Source organism: Gobio gobio (genome assembly GCF_949357685.1).
Source record: "Gobio gobio genome assembly, chromosome: 8".
Classification (NCBI taxonomy): Eukaryota; Metazoa; Chordata; class Actinopteri; order Cypriniformes; family Gobionidae; genus Gobio; species Gobio gobio.
Genome location: NC_137114.1, coordinates 24,155,744 through 24,182,488, shown reverse-complemented (window position 1 = coordinate 24,182,488; position 26,745 = coordinate 24,155,744). Strand labels below are relative to the sequence as shown.

General features: G+C 36.1%; 1 protein-coding gene across 1 annotated transcript; it reads right to left on the bottom strand.

The window, feature by feature from the left end:
* Positions 1 to 2,505: 2,505 nt before the first annotated feature.
* On the bottom strand, positions 2,506 to 14,115 carry meox2a (mesenchyme homeobox 2a). The gene is made up of 3 exons (XM_079823525.1): positions 13,252 to 14,115; positions 6,965 to 7,137; positions 2,506 to 3,820 (listed from the first exon to the last, which is right to left on the bottom strand). Exons 1-3 carry the CDS (start codon positions 13,766 to 13,768, stop codon positions 3,599 to 3,601), a joined length of 912 nt encoding a protein of 303 aa, XP_079679651.1. The 5' UTR covers positions 13,769 to 14,115; the 3' UTR covers positions 2,506 to 3,598.
* Positions 14,116 to 26,745: the final 12,630 nt, after the last annotated feature.

Here is a 26,745-nt window from a genome sequence, read left to right as displayed (position 1 = left end):
CAGGGCTCAACAATAAGGATGTCTTTTCTGCTTGCTCAGACATACCCGCAGACAACCTCAACTTTGGGTCCCAAAAACTCAGGTAACTTTCAGGGTATGTTAGTAGCCATAGCAACTCACTCTCTGAACATAACCTGCTCCGGAGCAGCTCATGTTCCAGGGTTAGTTTGATTCAGAGGTGTTCAGCGGATGCGTGACCTATTGATGAGGCTTCAGTGGGTGTGACATATTGCACACATATTATATAGGCTATGTAGTTATATTGATTAATAAAGCACTATTAAAACAAGATCATTTTTATTTTATTCAAATAAAAAAAAAAAAATTTTACACGCATTGATTTAAGACTTTTTTCTTCTTCTGTTTTTTACATGATAAACCTTACCTTTCAAGCAATGTGGAAGCAAAATGACTAAATATAAAAAAATTACAATTTCACAGCCGGGTTATATTTGCAAGCACAGACTGTTAGTTTGATTAGTCTTTCTTTTTATTATATAATTAAATTTAACGAAAAGATTGAAAAAGACTGCACAACCACCAAGTAGGTGGCGATATGCACTATGTGAATAGCCATTAAACAAATGAAAAAGAAAGAAGTATGGAGCGTTTTTATCGTCTTTTTCCATGGTCACGCGTCGATTCGTCGCTCTGATGAGAAAGTCTATGGTTATCACACAAGACAGTAAAAAAATATGGACGTAGTGTCCGTGACGTCACCCATAGGATTCTTATGAGCAGTTTTGAAGCGTAAAGTAGGGTCGAGCTGGCCGTTGCCATCTTGGCAGCACGTCATCGCGCGTCACTCCCCGATAACAGAAAATGGGCAAAAAGACGGGACGTGGGCGGAGCTGAAGTGACGCAATGACTAACAGACAGCAGATAAACGGCTATCCACCTGTCACTCAAAGTGGCCACGCCCTTAATTATGCAAAACTTTATGGCTTTGTATAATGTAAACGAATGAGTTATAAAAAAAATTCACCCCCCTCACAGTTGTCATGAAGGGCAAAATTAGGCGTATAGACCAAAACCACAATTTGTACCAGGCTGTAAACATGTTTTTTTTTCTGCTGTAAAGTTGGGCATTTTAACATGGGGCTCAATGAGATTCTGCTCCCTTCTGGAGCCTGTCCCTTGTGGCCAGTCGATGAATTGCAGTTTAAGTCACTTCCGTATTGACTTCAAGAGAAACTGCGGGAGGTTGCCGCTTGGTGATAAATGTAAACATACTGTCCAAAAACTGGTAAATGTTGCCTTCGGAGGACACATTTCAAGGTAGGAAGCTGCATCAAGGCATATCCCAATCCAGTGTTAGCTTCATTTCCTGCCTCCTGAAAGACCTTCATCGATTTTTGAAGGCAGCATAGATGGATCCTTCGCTGCTTAAGATATCCCACAATCCTTTGCGTTCCATTTGAGCTATAAAAAGAAGGATGGCATCTGAAAGTCGCTAATGCTGTCTGCAATTAATGTTAATCAAAGAACAAGGGTAACAGAAAATGACTCATTGCTCTTGACTAAAGAACTTTTGTAGCTTTAATAAGGATTAATCTATATCTCATTTTTGGAACCAGCATACCTCGAGTAAGCAAGGTTTGGGTTAATCAACTGAGAGTTCAGGGTTTGACGGTAAATTAACCTTTCTGGAATACAGTTAATATTTGTATACTTTTTAACACAAATTATTTAAATACATTTTCATTTACAATTGAGTTTTAAATACATTTTAAGGGTAATTTTTACACTATTTAAAAGTAGGCTACACTAGGCCTATGTAACTTTTTTTTTTTTTTCAAAATTAACAAAATTTAAATAATGATGACCAAATACATAATTAATCCTTCTTCCAAAACGTGTTTTTGTCCGTTTTGTCTTACAAAAAGAGAATGCGACAAAACAAGAATCAACATTGGCTTGGCTTTTCAGAGATGGCGAAAACTGAGGGATTTGACAAGTAACGCGGTGATGGCGTTTATATTACTCAGCAGGTGAGTAAGGTGTATTATTGACATTTACATTTATACTATTGGCAGACGCTTTTATCCAAAGCAACTTACAGTGCCCTTATTACAGGGAGTAAAGTGCCTAGCTCAAGGACACACTGGTGGTGACCGCTGGGATCGAACCAGCAACCTTCTGCGTGTCAGTTCCATGGTTTAACCCTCTGGACCACCATCTTATTGAACAGATAAACTGCCATCTGTATCTCTTTAACGGAGTTCATTGTTAAGCATTATTGTTAAGGGTCTTTTCATTATGATTGTTGTAGCAATGTGCTGGCATTTATTTTAAAGGAAGCACCGTGTAATTATTACAATTATTTATATAACCCGTTCTTACTGATACTACCAAGACAGCATTTATTTGTATTCTTATGTCTACTGTTAGTGTTTAGTGTTAACTGTATGCACCAAGGGTCTGAGAGTATCGACATTTCAATTCTCTGTATGTATGTACTGTACATGTGGCAGAATTGACAATAAATTAGACTTTGACTTTTTTGACACAAAAATTTTAAATAGTATTTCACAAGCCAAATGTCACATAAAACCAAATATTTTCAAGTTTGAAAGGCATAAACATGAATGTACATAATATAAAAAAAAGTAGGATATACTGTAGCAGAGGCCATATAGGATGGCAGTTCCGTCAGCTGACCCGTAACGCTCCCTTATTGAGTCCTGGCAGCCAGTTATGTAGTCGAAAGCCAGTTTTCTCAAATCATTCTTCAAGCAGTGTCTGTCATTAGCTAACCTCCAAGAAAGAATCATTCATGATAAGAAAATCATACAAGCAACATACGAAAAGTTTATTGTTGAAGCATGTGGTATTGTGTGCACATGATACAGCTGTCAGATTTTTGGAACTTAAGAATAATTCTATTTACATGACAATATTATCTGAAATGTTTTTGACTCTCCTGCACACTTGATTGATCATTATTTCGATCGCATCGAAATTGTACAAAAACATACAGTAGAAATCAATTAAGGCACAGAAATTGACAGTGCAATCTAAAACATACACCTTTTCAATGCAAGATCAGAATGGAATGTTGGGCCAGATTCGACCAGTCAATTTTAACACTGCTAATCTGCTATTCTGTCTTTCAAGTAAAACAGCAGTAGAAGGGAACTCTAAGGTGCTGTAAGCTAATTTTTTTATGGAATAGCATGTAGAAAATATCCATACGACCTGACAGTCCCTATAGGCTCTTGTAAAACACTTTGTCTTTGCTGACGGGGAGGTTTTTAAAATGGCTTACAGCTCCTTTGATGCATTTAATGGCATTTTCAAACATGTAAACATTTCTGTAAAACTAGCAAGGCACCTTTTCTTTGTGAATATTGATGCCAAAGTTTCACAAATATTCGGTATCATCCAAAATGCACAACAATATATCAGTCCTGTGTACATTGTTACATATTGAGCAATCACCGTCACTACTTTGAGGCGTCACAGGAACTGTCCTGAAAGGCGTCATGGTGAGGTGCCTCCTCATTGGCACGTATCATCTGCTGTGCAGTCTGTGTGTACTTTCAGTCTGTACTTTCAGTCCGTAACTGAACATGACCCCGGATAAGCATCGACAGTATCATAAGTGAGCGTGCTCAGAGCTCTGGTCGCTGTCGTGGCTGTCCTCATTGTTGATAAGTGAGTCCGGTGTATGGTGGAGTCCAGGAATTCCCGAAAACTCGGAGGGAAGCAATGTTCCCTTTTTCACATTCACAAGCTCTTTTTCTCTCGCTACTGCCCCCTGTTGGCCTCCTTTAACTCGCTTCCACTTCATCCGTCTGTTCTGAAACCACACTTTTACCTGGTGAGAAAGAAAGACACATGAGTTATCAGATCCTACATTCTTAGGCTACATCTACATCAATCCCAATACATTTAAAAATGGTTTCAAAACTCTCTTCGTTCCAAAAGTTTCTCGTTCAGACATAATAAAGTTCTCACACTTCTTCTGCCACTATTATTTCATCAAAATATCCCAACACTTACTGGTGCATGCAGATCGCACTCAAAAATCACTATTCCATGTATGGTCTTAAACACAACTGCCCTCATGTTTTGACGCACAACAGCAATTGCGAGTACATTTTCGATCATCTTTTCAGGAATTTAATATGAAGATTGTGCAAAGTAACAATTATCTTTAGCAACACTACACAAGTAAACAGAACATGCGAGAATAACATAGATATTTATAGTTACAATATGTATCACATGACTAAACATTAGGGATGGGAATCACAGGGTACCTCACGATACGATACGATACATGGCTCACAATACCGATAATATCCCCATACAGCAATTCTGCGATAATCAATATATTGTTTGACAATCCTATAATATACATCAAATGCCTGTGAAAAGATTGAAGTGCAGGTTTTCCAGACTTTGGACTTGAACGTGGCTGGGGCATCTGTTATTTTACTCACACTGCTGTCCGCCATCCCATAAAAACATATTTTTCTTAGGCTAGTTAATTTATGTTCACGTTTCCCTCATTCACGTGTTGAGCGCCACCTCGAGGAGCCATGAAGTAGCGACGCTAGGAGCAGGGAGATCTATTCAGAGCACCTTTTTAAAATTAAAATATCGATATTTGGCACCGACATATCGATTCTCCTATCGCATGGAGAAGGACAACGATATTTGTCCCACTCCTACTAAATATGCACCATGGTTTTCGAATACTTCTGTTTTCACAGTCCAAACTGCAGGACAAATATGCCATCTCAGTGTGGACAGAAGGCCAAAACGTAGAGAAAAATATGGGTTTTTGAATATATCCAGACTAATGCCTTAAAAATAAAGGATCTTTATTGGCAATGATGGTTCCAAAAAGTAAGTGGTTTTTAAAAAGTGTTCCATGTAAGGTTCCTTGGGGAACCCAAAATGGTTCTTTACTGGCATTGCTGTGAAAAAAAATCGGAGCCTTTATTTTTAAGAGTGTAATTTGTCTTCAGCAAATTAGTCTGTTTGTTCACCCCGATGGTGCAGATGATCTGTTTACTGTGGTTGTTGGCAGAGCGATTGGAGAGGTAGATCAGGCCATGACTCACCAAACTCCAGTAAGCTAATATCCCTCCATCAGGTGCAAGTGTGCCATGTGATCAAGTGACTGCCCTGCTATTCTAATGTATGATTCACAATATTTGGAATTATGTTTCTCTGAAGACGCATGAAAAATACCATAGCTTTCAATGCACATATTGGGCAGCTATTTTCAGGCCGTCTTTTCTGTGGCATTTTCCTTTAAAGTTAATTCAGAGACGGTATTTACATTTCCCAGAATGATGATTTAGCTGTTTCTTAAATGGTCACTGCAGTGCAAGTAAGGCTTGCTGGGGGACTGGGCCACCATACGCTAAAATATATTTCTGGCGGTGTATAATGCTGGATAGTCACATGGAATGGACCGGAATTCTTCCTACACAATCAGGCTTGACGAATACCAGTGATAGCTATTTTTTAAAAACACTATTAAGTTGGCCACCCACGTTTATTACTGTCAGCACTGTAAGACTGCCACCCTTAAAATATATCTGCAGCGTTTGCAATTCTTCTCTCAGCCTGAAAATGTCCAGTATGTCCTGGTCACTGGTTAGTGGATGTCATTAGACTAAAAAAACAGACAAAATATAAAAACTAAATATGCATTTCCTAAAAATACCAGCAGCTTTGGAATATATTTAAAGTCATACAAATATTATGACTTTGGAATACATAAAAACTCAGCACACTTGATTTCTCTTGGTTGCGTATGAATATCAAAACACAACGCAGCACTGCCTGTGCAGTGGCAAGACACTCATATGGTTAAATCAATGCAGGAAATAAAAAATAGGACAAAAAGCCAATGAGAATTCTTTACGAACAGTAGATGATATCATTGTTTTTGTTAGGTTTTCAAAAAAAGTAAATGGGAATTTAATCTATTCTCAAATTAATCTATATATATATATATATATATATATATATATATATACAAGTTTACATGGAGTTTGTATGTTAGGCAGTTCAGACTGAATTAACTGGAGAAGTTTGATTCTAAACCCCTAAATAATTTAGGGATACAATACAGTGCTGTCTTGCAGGTGCTGTAATAAATTGAATTAAAGATAGTCGTTTTAATTAGGCTGTGCAATATTATTATGATTAATAACCACTGTACGTGTGCAAAACGGTGGTGGTCCTACACTCACAGCACTACTCCTGCCACGAAGGTCCAGAACTCCAGCAGGTTCACACAGGGATCACATTGCAGGAGACGGATTTGATTACTTGTCGTGTGGCAAGGTTTTTAATTCTAAGCCTTGGGAATGTATCCCCAGAGAATGTGGCATAATTTAAGGCCACAGATGTCACTTCCTTGTGGGATCCATGGCAAACTGCAGAGTCCTATGAAACCAATCTAAAATACTGCGATATACTGGACATATTATGATTTAACGCACTTGCACGGCTCATAGAGCAGTTAAAATGTTATGAATGGTGTTTTGAATTAGGCCAGAATGACCTGCCAATGATGTCATTTCAAAAACAGCAAGCATGATGTCATCTCTTTATGTCTGTAAGAGTCAATAAACTTCAATGGTTTAATAAGATTACATAGTTGTTTGGTTAAAACATCAAATAGTTACAACAACCTATATATCTTTGGCTCCAAATAAAGCGTCATGTGCTATTTATTTCACATATGGCTGTAGGAAGCGCCTTCCCACGCAGAGACCAATTTGTAAGACGGAGCAGCAAAGCGGAAGTGCCTTAGCGGACAGAACTTCCTTCGCCTCTCCCGTTACTTGACTAAAGCCAAAAAGAGAGCTTGCAGAAACATCTGGAATACAATAGTCCCACTCCATGGCTGGATAGAAAAGCAATGAACCCCAAAAAAAAGGAAAACGGCAGTAGCTTCTGACAGAATGATTGATGAACAGGGACCAGATCTCACCTGCCTTTCCGTGAGATCCAGGTTTACGGCGATTTCGTACCGCCTCAGTCTGGTCAAATAGTTGTGATGGGCGAATTCTGCCTCCAGTTCTCGAATTTGCTCTTTGGTGAACGCTGTCCGCTCCTTCCTTGGCTTGCTGCTCACATCCGATTTGAAATTCCCATCTTGGGACTCTTAAAAGAAAAAACAAGAATGGTCACAAAATGGCAGAATCAATGGGCAGTATCAATGTCACGTTCCACAACAAAATGAGCTTTGAAACACAATCAATGCAAGCGTTCCAATTAAATACAATCACTGCAGGGTTGAAATCCCAGAAATGTCTTAAAAGGAAAGCAGAGGAGAATAAGGAATACTGCCAGTCATATTTTACGACGCTGCAATTGTGCATGCCAGCTGTTTGTAAAAGTCAGCCCCAGCCGTGAGTTTTCATAAACCGCTATATAGATTCTCACAATGAGTTGGCGCTCACCAGAACACTTTCCAAAGACTTCATTTGACTTACTGTTGATGGAATCCGCTACCCTTGTAGTTTTAATATGGAACAAAACAGTACTGGTGGATGTGTAAAAATATATTTCCTTAGTTTATTTACCTCAAAATGTTACGAGCGTCTTCCACTCATGACTCAGGAGCTGCCAGCTCACAACAATTTTCAGTGGAGTGTTTCTTATTTCCCTCCCTCGCTCTTGCGCTGTCAATTGCGGCGCATTGCTTTCCCCAGTTTCAGATGTTTTTTGGAGTGACAGAACATGAATGCATAAAAGCGCATATACAATTACATGTGGTTATTGCAAGAGCTCAATTACGTCTAGTCTATTCTTGAATGGGAAACACAAAAGGTCAATGAGGAAATGTCAGATTAGCCTAGCTATCCATCCTACCGAAAAGACACGTGTGCTTGTTGTTTTGACACATGAGGAAGGAAATTTTAGTCTTCTTTTCTCAGACGTGTGCCTTTATCATGACTTCAAGTTGCTGTGACTCACTTGCAAAAGACATTTCAAGATTTGGGGTTCATTTATCTATGGGTGTGTGGAGTGAGCGCTAATCCAGCTAGCTATCCAAAACCCAGCTGTAAATAGAGTCTACTTTAATGAGATTGCCATTTCAGCACAAGTCAGCATGATATTTCAAATACATCATTTTTCATGTTTCTTCAATGTTAAAATGCCGTGTACTATCCCATCTTCACCCATTAATCAAATTTTACTCTCCTACTGTTCCAAAATGTACTTCTGTGAAGGCAAAAAAAGGAGGATATTTTGAGAATGTCTTTTTTTGTCCATTCAGAGAAAGTCCAGTTAAAACATTCTTCAAAATATGTTCTTCAAATGTTACACACAAGGCCTAAAACTAACTTTTTGCCACATCTGCCAATGGCTGGAGACTTAAGAAAATTTACCAGACACAAAACAGTCAGTTATGACACCAACATTTTAGATACTAGTGAAAATTCACAAACCTCAATTCCAATTTTGATAACACAGCTAAAAGTACTAGATTAACTAATATAAATTGAATAGCCTACATTTAAAAGACAAGTAAACAATCAGTAATAAAATTAGAACAAACAATCAAATTACAAGCAATAGCACCAATAAATAGAATACAACAAAGTTACAAATGAAATAAATTGCTCTTCAGACAGGTCTAATAGTTTTTAAGGTACGGAGTAGGCTAATCAAATAAATAATGCTGCATAGTCTTCATATCCTTTTTAAAGTTCAAGAGCAGTGAGTGATTTTTTTTCTTTGTTGTTTGATTAACATTAGAGACAGTAGCAGATTATTAGGATGCTGTCACTGACCGAATGCATGCACGGATCATGCGTCATTCACTTAACTGATCATGTTTACTAGGATATTCGTCGAGATGGCTTTTTAAATTTTGATTGATTTTGTCCATTCAAGCGCAGGAAGGCATGAAAGAGAGCTCATCTTCGCGTGCACACGGTTTTCAGGGCGCGCGCTTCGGATGTTTTAACTTCCCACACAGCGTGTGAGTAACGGATTCCCTTCCGCGTGTTCCAGCACTTAAATATTTACATTGGAAAGGCTGAAACTTTCATGTTGTTCACGTTTGTTCATGTTCATGTTGTCGCAACACTGCATTGTAAGAATTTAAAAAATAAATTGTTACTGGCGACTGACAGTTTCATATAGGCTACTCATCAACGCCATTTTTTTACTCGCATTTGACGCTTGCCGAGTGTTCATTTTAGGCCCTAGTTACCAGTGTTGGGGAGTAACTAGTTACATGTAACTAGATTACATATTTTAATTACAAAATAAAATGTAACTGTAATCCGTTACAGTTACTGAGAAAAAATGTGTAATTAAATTACAGTTACTAAAATGTTTTGCCTGTTTTGTTGTGCATGAAGCCTCCTGCCATTTAAAGGCTGTTTAGTGACGCAATGCTATTCTGATGCTTTTTATTGGCTCTAGTTTGAATTTGCAGCGCACCGCGTCTGCCAATTACATCAATCCACATTGCCGCTGGAAGCTTTAGGCTACAACCTGTCTGAGAGTTGCCACCATGGCAAATAATACAAATTTGTAATCAAAAAGTAATGAAATGTAATCAGTTACATTACTTTTTTATAAAGTATTGAAATAGTTACACTACTTATTCAATTTTAAATAGGGTAACTTGTAATCTGTAACCCATTACATTTCCAAAGTAACCTTACCAACACTGCTGGTTACACAGAAGAACGCAAATTATCAAACTTTTTCAAACATATTTTCCCTAACACTTCCTCAACCTTTTCACTGACTTTAATGACACGTTTTAACGGTCACCTGCATCGTAAATTAAAAAAAATATATATATATTTTTTATGTATGTCCATTATATACTATAACACTATACTTCGTATTATATAACCTTTGCATGAAATTACAAGAAACTAGTTAACGCTGCTGTGAGGGTGTTTCTAATACAGCGGCTGTTGGAGTGGCATCTTTCTCTCTTCTGACTGCCGTTATCAATCTCAATTTTTTTGCACTCTTTTTTTTTAAAGTTGTGAAAACACCATTGTGGAGTCTTTCCTTTGCTATATGAGCAAATTGGAACACAAAAAATATATATTTAATGTAGTCTCTCATTCAACCACAATAAGTTTACACAACTATGACGACTTTTGCTTCTGAGAAACCCGGAAATGTAAATAGGGTCAATTAGTGAGATTGTCCCCGCCCCCAAACTCATGCTATTGGTTGAGCCACTGTTGCTGTGTCAGGCTAGTCGGATTCTCAAACAAAGTGTTGTTAAGATACTGAGATATGGCAAAGTATTTCAGTTTGAATATACCCATCGCCTTGAAGGTCTCACTGTAGGTGGATGTTCAGATGAAGTGTGAAATCGCCACTGTCAGCCACATCATGATGGCTATAAACACATGTCAAACGTGTTATTTAACAGTATCATTTACAGGTTGAGATTTGCAGAGCCTGACGAGGACAGACTCGGGATGAAAATATCAAGAACGGTACGTGTAATGATGATATTGTAGTTTAGAAAAGAAGTTGCTCAAGCTCACAAATAATCATCAGGTGATTTCTAAAAACAGTGCATCAAATTGCATAACTTCCCTGATTATACCCAGTTTTAGCTAGAATTTTGCCAGATGTATTTTAAAGAGCCGGCCGAATGCGAGTCTGATTAAAACAAGAGCAAAAAGGCATTTATTGCAAGCCAACTGTTAAATCAGCCATTGTGGAGTGAGAAAAACCAACACGAGCAGCGTTTTGTGAACAGAGCTGCTCTAAGTTAAGGCAACTTTTCCCAGCTTCGCGACACGGCGGTTAAACCACAGCAATTAGGCCTGCGCTTTAACTTATATCTCTTCTTTAAAAAAAGAAAAGTACAATGGGAGCAGGACAGCCTAAGCTTTTAAAGATGATTTTGATGAAAAATACAGCTACAATGAAAATGTAGACATCCACTTTAATATTCTACTTACACACACTAGGGCTGAGCTTTATTGGTGAAAAAACCAAGAAAACAAAATGAACATCATGAAAATCCACATGACAAAATACTAAAGGCTGCTGTCTTCTATCCAAACCGGGCATGTGCTGTTTTATTAGAACATGCACACATGCTTTGAATAAATCAAACAATATATCTTAAAATGAACGTATCTTAAAATAAATTGAAAAATATGTTGACATTTTGACTGTTAAAATCAGCCCTTGTTGCACTGATTGGTGCTCATTATATAAAGCAAAGACTTTCATTTTTTTTTTTTTGGTTATGCCACATTTGCTCTGAAAATGAGGCAACCGTCAATAGAATATAAAGTATATTGAAACATTTTAATAATTTAAATACCTTTTAAAAACTATAATGCTCAAAATAGATCAACAGTGTTCAAATACCCACGAGAATTACTTATTAAATACATTTTCAATAATTCAATAAATGTGACACACCGCAGCATGGTAATAACTCTATGTTTATTGTAGATCCCACTTGCAGGCTAAAAACTGTACTGGGAGTAGAATAACATCCAAAATTATTGAAATAATATTCAAAATTTTACTTTATTATAATATTTTTGTATTAATAATATTATTATTATAATATTAGTACAAATAATAAAAATAGTAAATACATAATGATTATTTTTAGCAGTGCATATAATTTTTCCTAATTATGTCTGCCTGTTTTTTTTTATATTTTATATACAAGAATTGCGTATCTTCACTTCTAAAGTTACATTCTAAAATGTAAAAAAAAAAAACAAGTTTAAAATGCTTGAACTGGTGAGGAGTCCTCCAATTCTGTTCGACCTTTTCAGCGGTGGAACAAGTGTATTTATGTTATGTTAATTTCGGGTTGGCACAAATGAAGAATAAACCAACATCTGCAGGGCTGTGCCTCTTGTGTGGACCTGAACTTTGTTTTAAGGGCAGAAAGTAGTTAAAATTCCCTTTGAAGTAACAAGATCGTAAAAATACATTTTATGATCCATTTTATGCAGTGTTAAATTGATTTTTTTAACACGAGTGGCAACTATTCCAGACAAAACAAACTGGAGATGCCCATCAGATTAAAGAAGTTCTTTTGCAGTGAACCGAAAACCCTTCAATTTACCTCATATCTCCCTGCCCGTTTTACCCATCAGCAAAACCAAAAATACAGTAACAGTATATTCCCGTTCTGATTCCAATGTACAAACAAATTAGCTTCAAAGAGAAAGCTGCTTAAAGCACTGCTGTCATCTAACGTTTGGCTTTTCGTGTTAAATGCCAACACAGGCGTCCCTGTTCTCCTTCTCAGACCATGGCATTAGTTACTTTACCACAAGCCTTATTTGTGCTTGCCAAAAAAGTGAGGAGATGAAACAGATGAGACTAAACGTGAATCATGCGTGCAGTTAAATGCCCACACAAGAGTTACAATCTGCCCTCTGCAAGCCAAAATAATTGCTTCTGTGCGTGTAAGCCAACACCTACAAAACTCTCACAGGCAAAAACACAGATCCGCATTTTCGAACAGTAAGAGAACCATTTTCCAAAAGCACTAGCACTGCACTCAATCTGATTGTGAAGGCTGTTAAAATGCACCATGACTCTTTAAATTCTTTTTTTTTTTCAGTTACAATAAAAAAAAAAACATAGATGTTTTAACAGTGTTTAATTGGGACTAAAATAACGAAAGAATGATTGATGACAGAAGTGATATTCGGGAAAACATTATAAAGAATTTATTTACATGATGTAATACGTTCTTGCAATATGCATAGGATAAAATTACAGTTTTTCAATCTTTTTTTATATATAGAATTTATATTATAATTCATAAATATTATATATAAATAATATATTTATAAATACTTAAAATATCCTTTATTTACAATATTTGTAAAAAAAGAAATATTTATAATTTTGTATTTAACAAATATAAATATGATTTACAAATAGCAAATAAATAATATATGCTAAATATGTATTGATATATTATTTATAAGATTTATAAAATAAGAAATATATTACATTTTGTATTTTACCAATTAAAATATTATTTACACACACTATATATATATATATATATATATATATATATATATATATATATATATATATATATATATATATATAAAATTTGATTCTTAAAAATGTAATTTCAAACAATGAGAATATTTAGCAAGTTTCACTTAAAAAATGCACATACAACCTCAGATTTTCCCTGAAAATGATTTGATCAGATCCCAAGCTTTTGCTTTTACTCTAAGTATATATTAGTTTAAAATAAAAAATGAGCCTTTGTCTTACCAGAGCTGTCACTTCTTCGTTTGCTATTCCTTTTCTCTGCCTCGGCTGGCGACATCGTATGACGTCCGAAATCCCCTCCGGGAACACAAGAGGCACCTGAGGGCACCCCTCCGCCGAGGCTCGGGGTGCTTGCGCAGAGGCTGGGGCCCCCGGGTCCCATGTCGGAAGAGCCTGAATCAGGGGCCGAGATGCCCAGTCCTAGACGGGCGCTTGCTGGTGAGGCGCTGGCCGTCTGCGGTATGTGCCATCCGGTCTGCTGCGGTTGGGGTAGATGATGGTGATGATGATGATGATGCTGCTGGGACATGGGTGGCCCTCGCTGATGCCCGTGCCCCCCAAACAGTCCCCCATCCTCACCTGGGTAACCGCTCACGATGCAGGTAGAAGAAGGAGAGGAGGTGGAGAGGTCAGGGTACGTGGAGAGGTGCTCGGAGCGTCCGTGAAGGGCGAAGGCGGGGTGCAGGGCCTGCGGAGGGGCGTGAGGGCTGCGCAAACAGCCGAACAGTGTGTGATCCATCGCATGCACGAAACTGGTCGCTAGCAAAACAGAAACCACAAGAGCAAAACTTCCACAAGATGAAAAGATTAATTAAAAACCACAGAAACACCAAAACGCTCCTTTGCTTCTCACTCTAAACAATCTCTCCTCGAAAAAAGTGGAAACGGAAAAAAGTGTGTCAGTACACGTGTGTGTGAGTGTGTGTGATAATCCCATGCACGTCGCGAACGAGAGTTGCCAGGCAGCAGCAGCTGACGATAATGATGAGAGCTGAATCTTAGTTGACAGTCTAGCGCAGACTGCGGCCCAGCTGAGAGGGAAAGGTGCTTCCTAACAGTGGCCGGGCTTTTGGGCAATGGGCTGGGACTGAAGGAGGGGTGGGAGATGTTATAAATAGGGCCGTAACATGAGAGGGAGGCTGGGTCACAGAACCCCGCCACAACTGTCCACTGAATCGAGCCAGTCCAGCCCCACAGCTCGATACATTTAAAACATGTCAGAAATAGATTTTCATTTCAGCCCTTCTAAATCTTTTTCATGATTTGTTTTTTTATTTGTTACTTTTTCTTTGGTCCCAAAAGGCAGATTTGTTGAGAAGGTCGGAGCAGCTGAGAGGGGTTAAAAGTGTTAATGGGTTGTTGATCTTCAGCTCTTTCTCCTCTGTTGTGAGGATGATTTAGAGGACAGGGGCTCAGTGCTAGAAGAAGTCACTAAGCTGTAGATCTTCTTCTATTGGTTGTATGACTGCACAAACAGTTGAGTCTTTTCTTTTTGAGCAGTCCATCGATAAACCATCTACAACATCAATGACGTACAAAAGCAGGGCAATGTAATTATGAAATCACTTGTGTTTCACACTATTGTTCTTATAGTAGTGAACGTGTGCATATACTGTACATTTACTTTACAAACAACATTTTCAAAAACATTTTACGGTCACATTTTTCATCTTTGTTTATTTTTTTTTATAATTATAATTTATTCCAAATATATACAATATTTTAATGTTTTTTGAGAAGTATCTTATGCTCACCAAGGCTGCATTTATTTGATCAAAAATACAGTAACAAAAATAGTGTGAAATATTATTAAAATTGTATTATTATTATATTACAATTTTCAAATTGTAAACTTTATTATTATTATTATTATTATTATTATTACAATTTTCAAATTATTACATTTTAAATGTAATTTTTTCCTGTGATCACAAAGCTGAATTCTTTTGCATCGGTCTTCTTCAGTATCACATGATCCTTCAGAAATCATTCTGATTTGCTGCTCAAGAAACATTTCTTATTATTATCAATGTTGAAAACAGTTGTGCTGCTTAATATTTTTGTGGAAACCATGATACATTTAGCTTTGTTTTGTTTTTTTGTTTTTTTTATTGTAACAAAAATACTTTTTTAACATTACATGTCTTATTATCAGTTAAATGCATTCCTGCTGAAGCTGAATGAAAGTAATCTTTTTTGTTTAAACTGTAGTGTGTGTGTGTGTGTGTGTGTGTGTGTGTGTGTGTGGACTGGTAATCCCTACGTTATGGGGACAAAATGTACCCACAAAGATGGCAATATCCGAAATCCTCGTCCTTGTGGGGACATTTTTTGGTCCCCATGAGGAAAATATCTTATAAATCAGACTAAGTGATGTTTTTTGAAAATGTAAAAATGCAGAATGTCTCCCGTGATGGGTAGGTTTAGGGGCAGGGGCAGTGTAGGGGGATATGAAATACGGTTTGTACGGTATAAAAACCATTACGCCTCTGGAAAGTCCCCATAAAACATGAAAACCCAACATGTGTGTGTGTGTGTGTGTGCGTGTGTGTGTGTGTGTGTGTGTGTGTGTGTGTGTGTGTGAGTGTGTGTGCGTATGTGTGTGTGCGTATATATGTATACTATGACCCTATGGTTTGTTTATGTGTTTTGTTATATCTCTGGGACACAGGGATACAGATACTCCCAAAACAACAATGTCCATACTATCCATCCTAAATAGTATATGAGATTAGAATAAATGTGCCGCAAAGCATAGGTCGTTTCTCAATACCAAGTACGCAAACTTCTGACTTGCATCCTTGGTAGTTCAGACTTGCCAAGTTCGACTCGGGTGAACGAACTCCCGAGGACGGGAGGACACAATCCGGTACTCTGCTAATGGAACAGCAGTGTTCTTGATAGCGTCACTCAGCTCGCTCTCACTCCTGTATGTATATTTTAGGCTATAATAAAACGAAATATATGTTATAAAACACCACTCTGCCTCTTTTCATTTTCATAAAAAAAATGAAACATATTATAGCCACACAAATGTGGTACAGGCAACGCATAGCTTGATTATCTTCACTGCATGTATATTTATAACAAAACGAAATATAAAACACAACCCTGCCTCTTTTCGTTTATATATTTAAAAAAAATAAAAAAAACATAATATGTGGTTCAGACAATAAGTGTGCATAAATATGATTATCACTGTAATAAAATTAAATATGACATAAAACACAACCCAGTCTCTTTTTGTTAAATGTCAGTTTATGTGTGATCAATAATAGTCATTATAAAAGTATAAGTAAAAGGTACAAGAAGCCATACAATAAATAAAGCAAACAATTCAGTCGAACAAAGTCAGCACTGGTAGGCTACAACGGTAAAGTTAAATAGCCTAAAATATAAAGTATACTTTGCCCTCAGCCTAAACGATTTGGCAGGGAACAAATGAAAGATTCATGAGACCAAAGATCGCCAGTTGGATCTACACAAGATGAATTATATCTCATGTTTAACCACTAGAGACATCAGAGCCAGCGGCAGACATCAGGACTAGCCGAGGAAAGGCTGCTCTCAGCGGGGTTAATGAGCGCTGAGCGCCCGGTGATCGAATGGAGCTCACAGCTCCGACAATGCCAGATACAATTTTCAAATAGGTGCTCTCTTTATAAATAAACCAGATTTGAGATTCTTGCGTGAAAAAGTCTTAAAACTACATTTTGAGACACAATAACAGTAGTATTATTAAATTACGCTGGGTTTCTCATCCGCTATTGACACTTGCTTGTTGGTGCAAGATGCATTCTGGGACTGATGACGATTAATTGACGATAAAGTCCATTAATCCATTGCGCTTTGGAGGAGGATTCGCTTCATAACTACAAACACGAGTAAGAAGCGTTAACAACTATAAAACATGGCGGATACGCGCAACCGACGGTGAGAGATTTGGATAAAGGTTTGAGTGACTAATCAAGTTTAACCTGATAAAAAATATTTTTATTTAATGTTATCCGTGTTATATTTCATCTGCAATATCAATATGGACAGTTTAGCCATTAAAGGGGTCATATGATGGTTCTAAAAAGAACATTATCTTGTGTATTTGGTTTAATGCAATGTGTTTACACGGTTTTAGGTTCAAAAAAGTCATTATTTTACACACACTGTACATTATTGTTGCTCCTCTATGCCACTCTTTTCTGAAACGCATCGATTTTTACAAAGCTCATCGTTCTAAAAAGCGCTGTGTGCTCTGATTGGCCAGCAATCCAGTGCATCGTGATTGGCCTGAATACCTTAAGCATGTGACGGAAATATCACGCTTCTAACTCTATTTGGAACATCAGCTCCCAAAGCAAAGCAATATTGACATGATAATGTCGGTCCTAATTCGAGCCCGAATCTGAGCTGATTGATCAACGTTGCCAACGCGACTGGACCAGAAAGTATCAGATTGGTAAGTTTGCATTTGTTATCGTAGAAACGACAAAGACACAAGCAAATATTTGGGTTGTACTGTTCTGGAACAGTGTTGTAACTAAAGCTTAGCCACCGTTTTCTAATTGTGCCCTCTTTTGGAAGGCCAAAGAAAAGTAGTTTGGCTTTCGCAAAGAAAAACACAGCGTCTCCACGACATGGTGGCGCTGGCGACAACAATACTACACCGAGAATAAAAGTTACGCCTTCTTTGGCCGGTGTTATGAAACTCTGTCCATACTGACGTAGCGATGTGACGGCGTGTTTAAACGAAGTGTTTTAGGAAGGTGTGGCTCAGTCTTAACTTTTATAAAGAATATCTCTTTAGGTTTAAGACTCTGAGCTTTGTAACTCTGCAGATCTTATGCATGCACAATGAGCTACATAACACACTAAAGAGAAAGCTAAACAAGAAATTGCATCATATTGCATCCCTTTAACTTTCAAACGCATCTTATTATGGATTATTATGAGGACAGTCTCCGCATGAAAGACCCGCGACTGCAGATCAAGTGCTACTGCATTTCTCTCTCCAATATGTAAAAAAATATAATTAAATTTGGAGGATTTTAACTTTGACAATATGATTGACAGGCCAGTTTACAGTGACAGGATGAGTGTCAGGATGCGACATAGAGCAAAGATGCAATTGTATGACATGATAGTATATCCCAAAGCTTGTCTACTATTTTACTACAAACTCAAAAGTATGTACTTTTTCTTCACTAAAAGAGTACATACTTTTAGGGCAAAGTAAAAGTAGGCAATTTGGGACGCAGCATATGTGCCTGTTCAGGAACATCGTCTGATTGGCAGGCTGATTGATGCTATCTCCCGATTGGTGCACAGTACTTTAAAAGCAATGTCATCACAACGTCTTTGTTTTCTGAGAGAGTTAGATTGTATAGTCCAGACAGAGTTTGTGTGTGTTAAGTGAGTGTGTATGTGTATTAGAGACTGTGAGTACTGACTGAGTTGGAAATTGTTTGTATTTCTATTTATTATTATTAATAATAATAATAATTCTGACACTGATTTTGGATTGCCCTCTCAATTTGTTTACTTGGCTTTGTACATTTTTTTGGAAATATATTGCAAATATTGAGGACTGGGAAAATAAGGAGTCTGACGGCATTTTTGTTTATTGAAAACTATGATCTCTGGTTTTTGGTTAGGCAGTTAGTTTAGAGTATTGCATTTTCTTTTCCTTTCTTTTTGATTAGGTTTAGGAAAGAGGGTTAAAAACTAACTTTTTTTATTTTGGCCTGGTCAGCTCCTGAACTTGTGTGTGTGTGTATATATATATATATATATATATATATATATATATATATATATATATATATATATATATATATATATATATATATATATATATATATATATATATATATATATATATATATATATATATATATATATATATATATATAAAATACACATATATATTAAACTTTTAGGTGCAATATATATGTGTATGTATTGTATATACATATACAGTATGCATATATCCGACAATATATCCCACATAATTTCAACAACTTCCTACTAAAATGAATAAAATATTCTTTATGGAATGTACATTAGTTGTAATTTACAGTCATGGTTGTGTATCACTGTTTTAATCAGAGTACCAGTGCTCATCGCGGCACACACTACTCGAGCAGAAATAACAGCATCGCCATTCAAGACGTCCCAAAGGTTTCACCCATAGAGACAGATGCGGTGTAACGGCACACAGAGCACGGCCTTTCTCTGCTCATGGGTAAAAGAAGGAGAGGAAATCAGATGCCTTTTGGGGGGAAATAGCTTTAGCAGATGGGGAAAAGAGTGTGTGGAGTCAGGGCCTTATTTAGAGAGAGCGGAGAAGACGAGAGACGGTCATTCTCATCTCTCAAAGCACGATGTCAAACAGCAGACGTCTCGGGTGAGTACTGCAAATTCTCTGTTTATCCTGCTTATTAGTCAAATTATCAGGAGAGTTTTTGGAACGTGTGAATGCTGTTCACACAAGGTTTGTTTTCATACGTGGTTTCTCTCTTTCGATATCTGTCATGCCCTCTTGCTTGTGGCATGATTTACTGAGGCCTGATCAGATCTCACATGGAGCAGCTAGAAAAGCAGTGATATGTGAGGGTTTCACTTATGAGGTGACTACAAGAAAAGAGTTGCATAGGAAAAGAAAAAGAGGGAGCAAGAGACAAAAAAAAAATTAAGGATACATTACCAACAGTGCCACATGTTAAATCTTTGAGACATGTTGCTCAAACAAAATACAGGAGTTCTTCAGCAGGATCTAGAGGGGAAATTTGGATTTGTTAAACCTATAAAACAGAAATTACAAGTATTAGCACTGACAACAGATTCAAATAACTTATTATTATTTTAAAATAATCAGTTAATTTTTTTTTTATTAAAATGTTGATTTGTACAGTTTAAAAAAAAATGTAATTCTTGGTTTGTAAAATTCAACTTCAGTTCAACTCAAAGCCGTTGACCTAAATTTGAATTTGAAGAAATACTATTTTATATTATATTATATTGTATAATTACAAATGCAATGCTCAATAGTTTTCAAATCCCAGAAGCCAATATCAAATTAAACGCAGAATCAAACTGCATGGGAAATACCAAACTTAAACTAAATTTGCAATAAAGAAATAACAAAATGACCTGCATAATTTTAATATTTTCAAAAGGTACAAAATTATATGAATGAAGGAAAGTGTATCTTTTTCACCTATTTATTATATACATACGGTATATATGAAAAATAAACATACATATCACACACATATATAAACACAAACTTTTATGTTAGATAGCACTAATATCAGATGGAAAATAACTCTGTTTGTTAGAGTGAACAGTATAAAAATTTGATTTCAGCCCTGAAATTTTGAAGTTTGCCCTTTCAATGAAAAGATCCTCTGCCAACAATACCAGACATTATGAAGCATATCAATCTGAATAATCTTTTTTGCAGTCTGTTTCATGCAGATATTTTTCAGTATTTTCATCATTCACCATGGCTTTTCATAAGGATTATTATTTATTAATATTCTTGCATGCAAGTTATTTGTGTTGCATTAACCTTAAATATGGGATATATAATAGTGGTATGATTGCACTATGATATGCAATATATTTTTGGGTCTGCTTGAACTACGGACTTTACAGACTACAGAAATTCATCACGTACACAAATATTTCCTCTTGCACCCAAAAATTCCATTAAAGTACTTGCATAACACATCTGACAAGTAATCATATTTCTAAACATCCTTATGTCATATATGGTCACAGCTTAAACAGACATAAGGATATTTGGAAATATGATTACTTGACTAATATATATATATAATAAATCCTCTAACAAAATTCTTGTACTGTGTCATCCTTCAAACACACACTGTTTCTGCTTTTACGTGCAATCTGAAAATAATTGTTTAAAAACAGTTGGCTCTCATAACAGTGTTGTGCAAACAACAGCATGTATATCTGAAACATAATTACATTTAAATTAAACAAACATTTATCAACTGTAAATTGCACTAAATAAGCTCAATAACAGTACAGAGCAAATAGCTTAGATTCTCCCAGCGGAATTGATTATGTGGATACACAGTTATAGTGCCATTGAGCTATGAAATATTTGATGCAATGTAAAAATCTCAAAAACATCTGTTGGATAGTTTTGCCACACTGCAGGTCTGAGAACTGACATGATTCTCAAATAATACATTAAGAATCATTCTGTCTCAATAAAGTATCACAAAGTGATTTGTGAAGTGTTTGGTAGGCTGTTGTTCAGTTTAAATCATTTTTTCCCCTCTTGGTCTATACAATTCGACTTCAAAAGCCTTTTAACTAAATTTGAACTAAATTAAATTTAATAAATACATAGATATAAAGTATTTATAATTGTAATGTTTTCAGGGCTTCTTCAAAATGTCCTAGAGTTCAACAAAAGCTCATACGGGAAATATTAGGTACATTTGTACCTCTAGTTTTGTTGAAAATTTTTAGATTTAAAGTGGGCATGAAACTTGTGGTAGTCTTTTCTTCCCTATTTTGACGTATATCTGAGAGAAACGGCTTCTCGAACAAGAAAAAATGTAGGGCGGGACTTAATTTTGTCCACCGGGAATTGGTTGGATAGTTGTATTGTATTTCTATTGGTCGATCTCACAGGTTGATCCCGCCCATGCGCCAGTCAACACGTCATCAGAGAAGAGAAGACATGTCGCTGCAAGAGGGAAGGGAAGTTATTTTGATTAAAGATTAGGACACATGAATTTTAAAAAAATAATAATGATGTGCATGAATAATCAATTATTATAAATACTGCAATATTCCAAAAAAACTAAACAAGAATTGTCTGTTTTGATTTCAGGGTGACAATAAATTCAAATCTTTTATTTATAAATATTTCTTTATTTTATTTAAATTGAACAAGAAATAAATAAATTCATATGAACGCTAAATAGCAGCAGAAGTGTATCTAATAGATCCATTGATGCATTATTCAGATGCGCACTAACGTGGTTTACAAAAGCCACAGATTCTGCAGCGTTATGAAAGTGTCCTCAGAGATTATCTGGGACGTGTGGTTTACACACCTCTGTCCTGATTCACCCCACTGACTGTAGTAAAGAGCCTCCAGGCTATTCTTTGTGTTGGTGGTACAATTTGTGTCTAATAAATCATAAAAGTATTTGACTGTAAAGACCGACTCTTTCTGCTGTTTGTCACATGGTCCAATTAGTTTTGTCGCGCCCACCGGCTTCTCCGGCCACAAACGGTTTCAAATACTGTAAAAGCCAAATGCATCACTAAAAGTCTTTTGTACCCCCCAGTCCACCATGCTGTTTCAATAAATCCTTTCATTTCAAAAAGTGAAGTCAACATTTTATGATTTAATGGCTTCCTTCTCGCTGTCGGTGCCTGTGACGAAGGCCAAATCCCAGAGTGCTGGAGACTCCCTGTCCTTAATAGGGGGCTTGGGAGGTTTCTTCCTATAGCAGACTAATGGATTCTCAATGTGAGGGTAGAACTTCATCAGGAAAAAACCCACGTGCTGTTGGACTCTCTCTTTATACGCTATTTCCACGGTTTATGTGGCATTCAAGTGGAAGTATGATGGACATTAATCAGTAGCTTTTATCCTTAGTTCCTCATCAACCAATATTAATTAGCCGGTTGTTTATTGTGTGAGTGGACTTGCTGACCTCTACTGGTGTGTGTTAGAGGTGTGAGCTACCAGGTATGATATGAAAGCCGGTTTGTAAAGGATAGATAGAATATACAGGAGGGTCCATGATTTAAATGTCTCAGAATCCTAAAACTTTGTTATTTCCAGGTTTAAATAAAAAGAAAATATATGATAGAAAATGAAATATTTTAAATTCCACACTATTATTAGGTCACGAAGCAAATATGCTGATTGTCGTTAAAGTGAAAAACTAAACCATTCATTTTATTTCATTCTTCATTCAAACTATGTAGATTTGTGTGAAAAAGTACATTTTTAAAATAATGCAAATGTATTTTTACTAGTGGCTTCAATCTTTAGACCCCAATGTATATGAAACTTTAAAAGCAAAATATAAAAAAATCTATTTTATAATTTAATTATAATTAAGGCATAACAATCATAAACCTACATTTGAATTATTTTTATAAAGTATAATTTAATGAATGTTATATAATTGAATAAAGTATAATTGAGTAAACATTAATTTCAATATTTATTTAATTTAAATTAAATTAATAAACAAAAACACACCCAAATCATTTGTAGGTACATAGGATAAAAGTACAATATAAACTAGAAAATATATAAATCATATAGGATACAAACTACTCAAACTTCTCGAAAAGCACTCTTTTTCTGTCCCCCTTTTCAATCCAGTTTAAGTAGTGTGCAAGATTGATATATTTTCTAGTTTATAGTTGAATTACAAAAAAACAATATATAAATTAATGTGGGTTTATGAAGTGTAATAAATATTACATTTTGATATTAAATATTAAAAAAATGTAATCAGTAGACCAAATAATCTCATCTGTTGAATAATTAGATGTTTGGTTTATGATTTAATTTCTTCAACACAATAAATTATAAACACTTGTGTATTAGACCTGTTTTGTACATTTCTTCTGTTGTCAGCAGTTTTATTTTCGAGCACCATAAAGTAAGCGAAATATCAAAATAATTAAATACTATGATATATATTGACAACATAATTATGTTTGTCCAAAGTGGAGGATATGGTACCACTAAACGGCTCTTTGGAATGGCAAACATAATTTCCATTAAACAGACGTGCATCGCCGTCAGGAGAGAGCCAAGCTAAAATAGCAGGTTTACCTCTTTACGCTGTCAGTCATATTGTCATCCAGCCCAGCAGAACTCACTGACCCCTGAATATTTTGTCCTCACTGGGGTCACACACACAAACACACACACACACACACACACACACACACACACACACACACACACACACACACACACACACACACACACACACACACACACACACACACACACACACACACACACACACACACACACACACACACACACACACACACACACACACACACACACACACACACACACACACACACACACACAGGAGATCTCAAGGGAGGCATTACTCTGTTACTTGCCTAAGTGTGGGAAGTGCATGAGCTCTTGAGCATTTCCCCATTTCGCTGCAGGACAACAATCCCATCATCCTCTAATCAAGCCTGTGGTTTAATAGCCAGCTCCATCTCAATCCCATCTCCATCCTCGCGCAAGGGTCGTGACGCAGACTCAGGACAATAGAAGGATATTGAAACACTTCGGCATCCACTTGAAAGTACCGATCGCTCCTGCCAGATCACTCAGTGCTGGGCTTATGTCACCTCAGACTGTGTTCTGCAAAGAAATGTTAAAGTGTGTTACATATGTGTGCTTGCTTAACATTAAAGGAATAGGTCACTGTCATTATTTACTCACCCACATCTAAAACTTTATGATGTTATTATTTATGGAACACAAATAAAAAAAAAATGTTTAGAAATACAACTATACATTTTAAAATGACCATAAATATTAATTAACTTGACAGACATTGTATGAAATTGTTTAATACAGGCATTTTTAAACCTTTTGATGTCAAAGACCCTTAAATATCATTGATTATATTATTTCCCCTTTGTATAAAGGTTGCTTCATATTTTCATTATAAAGAATAAAGACCTATTTAAACACTGTGAAAATAGGAATAAATAATGTTAGATAATTTAACATGAAAAGACACCTTTTCAACTAAATTAGAATAATATACTGTAGCACTTCTCACAATAAATATTTCAAAGCAAGAAAGAAAAAAGCTAAAATAAACATTTTGTAAATGTTTTTGGAAAGAAATGAATACTTTGATTCTGCAAGGATGCATTAAATTTATCAAGACATTTCAAATAAGTGTTGACAATATTGATAAGAGAAATGTTTCATGAGCATCAAATCATCATATTAGAATGATCTGAAGGATCAGATTGTGACTCTTAAGACTGGAGTAATGATGCTGAAAATTCAGCTTTGCATCAAAGGAATAAATAAGATTTTAAAATATATAAAAATAGAATAGTAATTTTAATTTGTGATATTATTTCACAATATTACTGTTTTACGCGCACGTTTCGGTGTGTGTGTCAGACAGCAGACGAGACTGCAGAGTTGTTTTTCGCAAGTTATTGCATTTAATAACTCTTTTTAATGTCAAGCAAGTCACATAAGTAACGGTCACGTGCTCAGTCTTTTCTTTGCTATATGCATCAACCTAAAACGTACACTTTTCATTCAGATATTGCGTGCCCTTGCGATATGCATATTGCGATATGTACATTTGCGATAATTTCGATATATTGCGCAGCCCTAGCACACACCATAATAATATACAGAATGATGAATCAATCTCAGTGTGTTCAAAGGCCAATTTTTTTGGAAAAATTTGGAAAACTGATCATTACATATTGGCCCAATAAATGACTTCCAAATAATTATCCCCATGCAAAAAGATGCATTTTACTAATCATAGCTTAAGGTCTTCACTCAAAATTAAAATTGGATATTCACCGAACATATATACTTGTGCTCAGTCAATCTATGAAGTCGAAGTGAAAAATCCATGTTGGCTGAACAAGTCCTACGTCCAAAAAACGGTATACGCATGCGCAAAATGCGCTTGAAAAAAACCGTTGGTGTGGAGATTTCGAATGCGGAGCGCGGGAGCGGCAGCGCAAGCGGAGCCGAACCAGCAGGTGCTGAAGAATGAAACAGACATTCCCAAGAGAATAGACATATTCATCTCACAAGACGTTGGTGAGTATTTAGCACAGCATAACAATTATTCTCCACAGTTTTGCTTTAGACCTGGTATGAAGTTTAAAAGACACTTTGTAGAATCACGAGTTCATGCATTCATTGGTTTCATGCGTGTGTTCTCGTTAACTCTAATGGTAGCCAATAGTTTTATTTTCCTCATGTCTTATATGTCTAAAACAATAGGTAATAAGTAAATTAAGTCATTTGTGTGATGTGTCCCATGCGACCCGGTGCTGTTAGATAGCATTTGGAGTCTGCCTCTTTCAGGGCTTGAGTTATTGCCTTTTAATATCAACCACGTCAAGCTCGTGATTTTCTTATTCGTCCATTCATTCGTCTCATCCAAATTATATAATGAAGTAACTTCTGTTCTGTCATTTGCCAGATGTGATGCAGGGGAACTTTGTCATTAATGTTAGTTTTTATTTTCATTTGCAGGTTTTTAGCCTATGCAGTGCCGTGTTTTCTTCACCACATTAAGACATCCTGTTATGTAGAAGACTTCTTGAATGTATTAAGAGTTTTTCCTTATTGAAAATAATGTATTTATTTTAACCAAACATCCTGTGTTGGAATTTACTTGTTAATAAAGTAATGTGATAAAATGTCAACCCTGTTGTCTGTATTTTGCTTAATATATTTAGGCTATGTTTTTAGTCATTTTTGTCTTTTGGGCAGGGAGAAATAAACAATTGTGACTACAATTTAAAACATTTAATTGGACCAATCTCACAGTTTCACTGTAAAACATTTCTCCAATTCAAAATTTTCTAGTGTACCGATCACATCTACATTTTTTAGTTGGCCAAATTGAATTTCTGTGATTTCAATTTTATCAATTCACAGAAATTCAATTTGGC

What these genes read in the sequence shown, in the direction of transcription:
- meox2a (XM_079823525.1), bottom strand. Translation starts at nt 13,768, where the DNA reads ATGGATCACACACTGTTCGGCTGTTTGCGCAGCCCTCACGCCCCTCCG. An exon ending in ACGAAGAAGTGACAGCTCTG is followed by an intron (nt 7,138 to 13,251) that starts GTAAGACAAAGG and finishes TTTTCTTTTAAG; the next exon opens with AGTCCCAAGATGGGAATTTC. An exon ending in TGGATCTCACGGAAAGGCAG is followed by an intron (nt 3,821 to 6,964) that starts GTGAGATCTGGT and finishes CTTTCTCACCAG; the next exon opens with GTAAAAGTGTGGTTTCAGAA.